This window comes from Chiloscyllium plagiosum, chromosome 6 (assembly GCF_004010195.1).
Source record: "Chiloscyllium plagiosum isolate BGI_BamShark_2017 chromosome 6, ASM401019v2, whole genome shotgun sequence".
Classification (NCBI taxonomy): domain Eukaryota; kingdom Metazoa; phylum Chordata; class Chondrichthyes; order Orectolobiformes; family Hemiscylliidae; genus Chiloscyllium; species Chiloscyllium plagiosum.
Window position 1 is genome coordinate 111,627,734 of NC_057715.1, and position 6,662 is coordinate 111,634,395.

Consider the following 6,662-nt stretch of genomic DNA (forward strand, 5'->3'; position numbering starts at 1 on the left):
CGGGTAGATGAAGAAATGAGGAGTCGAGAGGGATTGGGAGAAGAGGTGTGTGAAGGCAGAGTGGGGGTGGTCGGGTATGATGGAGAGAGGGAGGAGGAAAAGGGCAACGAGAGTATGGGGAATGTCAATGTGGGAGGGGGAACGGGGGCGGGGCTCGGCGTGCCGGGGGCGGGGCTCGGCGTGCCGGGGGCGGGGTCCGGCTGATGATTGACAGCTTGACTCCTGGGCGTGGCCCGGGTGGCCGTGGGCGGGTTTCGGTGTGAGTGGGCGGAACTCAGGGCAATGGGTGGCAGTGGGCGGGTCCCTTGGTGATTGACGGCCGGGTTGCAGAGGGAGGAGCCCGGTGCGTTTGACAGCTCACTGAGTGGGCGGGGCTCAGGGTAACTGACAGGCCGGAGGGCAGTGGGCGGGGCCGGGGTGAACCGACTGTGAGTTAGTGATGGGTGAGCGGGTAGGGATCGGGTGCGGTCAGCAACGTGTTGACGCTGTGAAGGGACGGAGCGCGGCGACAAGCGGACACTGACCCAGGAGGAGGCCGTCCATGTCAAAGATGACATGACTAACCGGCTTGAAGTCTGTTGTACATCTCGCCGCCATTTCCAGAGGAACCGAGGGCCGACGATCAGCTTCCCAGAGTTACCATCCAGGGGATGTGAGCCATAAAATCCACCTTCACCGAAAATACATTCCGAAGACTGATAAATCATCCTTCCAGCCCCAAACATAATTAAAGGGTAGGGATTAATATCTTGGTTTGTCGAGCACCTTAATACTATGTTCTGAAGAGAACGGTATCCTCCATCCATTCGGCACCGCTGTTGTCCTAGCTGGTCCTAAAACGAATGAGCGAAACTGTCGGAGGCTTCCCTTCCAACTCCGGGTCTGGTTTCAGTCGGCCACCATCTGCCGGCCTCGGGGCGGGGCTATCATTCGGAGGCGTGGTCAGGGTGCCGGGGGTTATCTGAGGGGCGGGGTGGGCGTGACTAGAGAATGAAGGGGCGTGGCGACTGGTTCAGGATGAAGGGTGGGGCTGGACGATAGAGGCGTGGCCGTGTGGTTGAAGGAGGCGTGGTCTAATGGGTGTGAGGAGCGGGGCCAGTGGTGAAGAAGGCGTGGCCATGGTGGGGGTGGGGCGTGGCTGTCGGCGGAGGCTAGACTATCTGTGTGGGGGCGGGGCCTATGGAGAGGGTGTGGTCAGATAGTGGTGGGCGGGGTATGTCTGAGAGGCGGGGCTACCTGCGCAGGTAAGGCAGACAGATACTGCAGGTAAAAACAATGACTGCAGATGCTGGAAACCAGATTCTGGATCAGTGGTGCTGGAAGAGCACAGCAGTTCAGGCAGCATCCAAGGAGCAGCAGGTAGTCAAGATTTGAATGGTGCCTGAAAAGCATAGCAGGTCAGGCAGCATTGGAGGAGCAGGAAAATCGACGTTTGCTCAGGAAGGACATACTGGCACTGGAGCATGTCCAGCGGAGATTCACACGGTTGATCCCTGGAATGGTAGGTCTAACATATGAGGAACGGCTGAAGATCCTGGGATTGTATTCATTGTAGTTTAGAAGATTAAGGGGAGATCTAATAGAAACTTACAAGATAATACATGGCTTGGAAAGGGTGGACGCTAGGAAATTGTTTCCGTTAGGCGAGGAGACTAGGACCCGTGGACACAGCCTTAGAATTAGAGGGGGTAAATTCAGAACAGAAATGCGGAGACATTTCTTCAGCCAGAGAGTGGTGGGCCTGTGGAATTCATTGCCGCAGAGTGCAGTGGAAGTCGGGACGCTAAATGTCTTCAAGGCAGAGATTGATAAGTTCTGGATGGCACAAGGAATTAAGGGATACGGGGAGAATGCGGGTAAGTGGAGTTGAAATGCCCATCAGCCATGATTGAATGGCGGAGTGGACTCGATGGGCCGAATGGCCTTACTTCCACTCCTATGTCTTATGGTCTTATGGTTTTGGGCAAAAGCCCTTCATCAGATACTGCAGATAAGTGAGCTCCTGCCTTGACAGCTTCCACCGATGGTACTGCTGAGCTCAGGATGGTTTTTTTTTTTGCTTGCACATTGATTCGATTGCTATTTGATATGTGATTGTCTCCTGCCTCTTTGCTTCAGCCCAGTGCAGGTAACCAACAATTCTTCTGAGCCTTTTTGACCAAGACTACACCCTCTCCTAGGAGCCGCTTCCTGTTTCTTCAGTCAGTTGTCAAGATCTAGTCTCAGAGCATGTTTCTGAGGGGTGTCCAGTGTATTAATTCAGGCAATCACGCTGCCACTTTTGTGTCACATCAGTAAGGTTGTAGGGTCATGCAGTGGTACTGCATGGAAGCAGACCCTTCTGTCCAACTGATCCACAGTGACCATGTTCCAAAACTAAACTTGTCCTACCTGCCTGTGTTTGGCCCCATCCCTTCAAACCATTCCTATCCTTGTACTTATCCAAATGTCTTTTAAATGTTGGAACTGTACCTGCATCTTCAATTCCTCTGGCAGTTCATTCCACACACGAACCATTCTGTTTGTATAAAAAAAGTGCCTCTCATTTCCTTTTTAAAACTTCCTCCTCTCACCTTAAAAGTATGCCCTGTAGTTTTGAAGTCTCCCATTCTAGGGAAAAGTTTCTTACTATTCACCTTCTCTATGCTTCTTGTTATTTTACCAATCTCAATAAGGTCTCCCCTCAACCTCCAACGCTCCAGCAAAAAAAGTCCCAGTCTAAACCCTCTCCAATTTAATAATACCCTTCCTATAACAGAGCAACCAGAATTGCCCACAGCAATCCAGAACAGGCTTCACCAACATCCTTCTGTGTCTGCTTGTGCAATATTGGTTATGGTGAGTCCTGACTTCAGTAGACCCATGACAGGTGTAACTAACCTTTATGGAAGACCATTCAGCACTGGTTTGAGTTTTACTTAATGTAAATGACAATGTTGAGTCACTGTTTGATTCTAGTCACATTTCCTTAAAAGGTAATTGGCTAGCTTCAACTTATTCACACACATTTTCGCATCAGGCCAGTCTGCTAAAGTGGTGTATGGTATTTCACAATCTTTTTGGATTTAAATGTAAGCACTCTATAATCAGCAGTAGAGAGACGTGCATATCTGATAGACTGAATAAGTGGTGGCTGTTACCATATGTGTAACTGTCTCCAAAAGGAAGAATTACATTACTCATTGGAAATTGTGACATTTATGAACAGATTAATAGACACCACAATCAGTCCCTCAGAATATGCTGAACTGATCTGAAACATTGCAAAAGATCTCATCGATTTGGGTACGGAAGTCAGCTGTTGGTTCCTGATACTGTTTGCCATGCAAGAAAGAGTGCTGATAAGCGACAACATTAAGGTGCATGTGAGAATTTGGTGCTATGCTCCATACAGTCCCCAATCCCACTTTGAAAATGTTAGTGATAGCAACTGGCTATGATTGAAGAAAGTTTTCTTGCAACCTGCATTGGCAACGGCAAAGACTTGAACACCACTCCTGCAGGAGATTGTTCCCTTTCTCTCGCTAAAATGACTGTGCAGCAGTAACCTCTCTCATACTGTGTATAATGTTTAATCACACTGACTTTGTTTTGTTTTTTTGTAGGAACATGAACATCTTGCTGATGTTCTTTCTACTATACTTGGCAAAAGTAAATGTGGGGCAAAGTGCAAGCTCGCAGCCCAACTATGTCCTTATCATGGCTGATGACCTTGGAATTGGAGACCTGGGATGTTATGGAAACAGCACACTGAGGTTTGAAGTTAAATGTGTCGCCTTTTTCTTTTTACTAAAGTCATTATGAATGGCTTGTGCTGCCTGCATCTGGTGTTCAAAAAGTAGCTGTTTCCAATGGCGGCCATATGAAAGCACTGGCCAAGGAAAGTGCTCTGTGTAAATGGACTGGCATCGAATCAGGGCTTCCCTCTGTATCTGTATAGGTAAATAATTAAAATGTGGCCGGATAGTACAATAAAAGAGAAAATAATTTATAGAGTGACATTCCTGGATAGATTTTGATACAAGAATTAGAACCAAATTTTTGCTATTTTACCCCTTGAACCTGTTTCACCATTCAATAAGGTCATGATGATTCACCCAACTTAGGAGATTGCACATTCTCCCCGCCTCTGCGTGCGTTTCCTCTGGGTGCGCCAATCCAAAAATGTGCAAGTTAGGTGGATTGGCAATGCTAAATTGTCCGTTGTGTCCAGAGGTGTGAAGGTTAGGTGTGTTAGCCATGGGGAATGCAGGGATACGGTAGGAGTATGGGGCTGGGTGGGAGACTTGGTGTGGACTTGTTAGGCCGAATGGGGATTCTATATAAATGAATGAGTCTTTAACTCCATGTTCCTATCAGCTGCCCATACCCTTTAACTCATTGATCAGAAAACTGTCCAATACGTTGCTTTGTAACTAATCATTTTTTTGAAGTGTACTGAACACATCAGCCAATTTGTGTACAGCAAGCGCCCATAAGCATCAATGTGGTAAGGATAAAGTAATCTGCTCTGGTGTTCGTTCAGGGACTAAATATTGGCCTGGAGGTGAATTCCCTTGCTCCTTTTCAAGCAGTGAAATTGTTTGAGAGGAGCAATGTTTAATGACACATCAAACGATCCCTGATAGCGCAGCTTTCTTTAAATGAAATCAAAGTGGAGTTTGTGCTCGTATTCTTGAAGTGGGAATTGAACTATCTTCCTTTATACACAGGAGTCAAGAACATTTTTCACTGAGCCACAGCTGCAGCGCTGTGATGTCGGGTTCATTTTGTACGCATCAAGATCCAAAAAGCTTTGGGATAGTCAGCATTTAAATCCACCCTTGTCAAGAGGCTTTGGAAATGCTCAGGGGGATCGAGTTTAAGACTCGCGAGGTTTTGCTGCAGCTCTACAAGTCCCTGGTGAGACCACACTTGGAATATTGTGTCCAATTCTGGTCGCCCTACTATAGGAAAGATGTGGAGGCTTTGGAGAGGGTGCAAAGAAGGTTTACCAGTATGCTGCCTGGCCTGGAGGGCTTACCTTATGAAGAAAGGCTGAATAAGCTCGTACTTTTCTCTCTGGAGAGAAGGAGGAAGAGAGGAGACCTGATCGAGGTGGACAAAATAATGACAGGGATAGATAGAGTCATTAGCCAGAAACTTTTCCCCAGGGCAGGATTGACTGGTAGGAGAAGTAATAGTTTGAAGATATTAGGAGGAAGGTATAAAGGAGACATCAGAGGTAGGTTCTTTATGCAGAGAGTTGTGAATGCATGGAATGCGTTGCCAGTTGAGGTGGTGGAAGCGAAGTCATTGGGGACATTTAAGCGACTGCTAGACATGCACATGGATAGCAGTGAGTTGAGGGATGCGTAGGTTGAGTTACTATAGTTTACATTAGGATTAAATCTCGGCAAAACATCGTGGGCCTAAGGGCCTGTTCTGTGCTGTACTTTTCTATGTTCTATAATGGTCAAAGTTTCATCCTGCTGTTCAAGAGTCTGCAGAGCTCCAGAGAGATGGACAGCTAGATTCTAAACAAAGCTATGTGCACAAGTCAGCTGCATGAAGTACAACCCTGCAGTTGGAGGGTTAGTGGCCACGAGTGGAGTTACTGCACAATGGAAGTTGGCACCTTCAAGAGAGGAGTGTTCAAAGTTGGCAAGCAGCAAGGCAGAAATGAGAAGTGCTTGCCTTAGATGCAACAAAGTGTTTAAAGTAGAAAGTCATACAGAGTTTATCACAAATTATTTTGAGTTGTGCTTCAGAATAAAAACATACAGTCTTTTATAAGCGGCTGTGGGAGAGAAGATAAATGCACATTATGGTATCTGTATTATTTGAAGCATTGGTTTTGATTATCTGCATGCTTTCAGTGGGAGGAAGTTAGTGTGTTGGCAGGACTCACTTGTTGTACTGCTAAACCCAGTCTCTGACTGAACCAACAGGTCTGAGAACATTCTGCTGTGCTTCCCTTAACATTTTAAAACTAGTTAAGAAGTGAATAAACTTTATTATCAATCCACAGGAAATTATTTAGTGACTAGAAAAGGCAATCAATTTAGAATTGGAATCCCTACAACATGGAAACAGGCCCTTCAGCCCAACAAGTCCACACTGACCCTCTGAAGAGTATCCCACCCAAACCCATTCCCCATTACACTACATTTAACCCTAACCTACACACGCCTGAACACTATGGGTAATTTAGCATGACTAATTCACCTAACCTCTACTTCTTTGGATTGTGGGAGGAAATCAGAACAAACCCACACAAAGATGGGGAAAATGTGCAAACTCCACACACAGACAGTTGCCTGAGGCTGGAATTGAGGTAAAAACAATGACTGCAGATGCTGGAAATCAGATTCTGGATTAGTGGTGCTGGAAGAGCACAGCAGTTCAGGCAGCATCCCAGGAGCTTCGAAATCGACGTTTCGGGCAAATGCCCTTCATCAGGAATAAAGGCTGTGAGCCTGGAGTGTGGAGAGATAAGCTAGAGGAGGTTGGGGATGGGAAGAAAGTAGCATAGAGTACCTGGGGGTTGCAGTGGGAGAGGGACTCCCTGAGATTATTGTAGAGAGAGGAGGAAAACTTCTTCAAGGCAGGCATCCTTGCAAGAGGATTCGCAGTAGGGTTAAAATCAACGAGGTAAAAACAATGACTGCAGATGCTGGAAA

At 46.8% G+C, this 6,662-nt stretch overlaps 2 protein-coding genes across 4 annotated transcripts in view; one reads left to right on the top strand and one right to left on the bottom strand.

Annotated features, from left to right (window-relative positions):
* Positions 1–607, bottom strand: part of LOC122550929 (pseudouridine 5'-phosphatase) — a 14,028-nt gene extending 13,421 nt beyond the window's left edge. The window contains exon 1 of the mRNA XM_043692410.1: positions 525–607. Within this exon, the coding sequence (XP_043548345.1) occupies positions 525–597 (73 nt within the window). The 5' untranslated portion in view covers positions 598–607. The remainder of the gene's footprint in view (positions 1–524) is intronic.
* Positions 150–6,662, top strand: part of sts (steroid sulfatase (microsomal), isozyme S) — a 68,000-nt gene continuing 61,487 nt past the window's right edge. The window contains exons 1-2 of one of the 3 annotated variants that reach the window (XM_043692408.1): positions 150–734; positions 3,606–3,755. In XM_043692408.1, coding sequence (XP_043548343.1) covers positions 3,610–3,755 — 146 coding nt within the window. In that variant the 5' untranslated portion in view covers positions 150–734; positions 3,606–3,609. Of the gene's footprint in view, positions 735–1,460; positions 1,502–3,605; positions 3,756–6,662 lie in introns of those variants that run through there. The other 2 variants (XM_043692406.1, XM_043692407.1) reach the window with 2 other exon arrangements.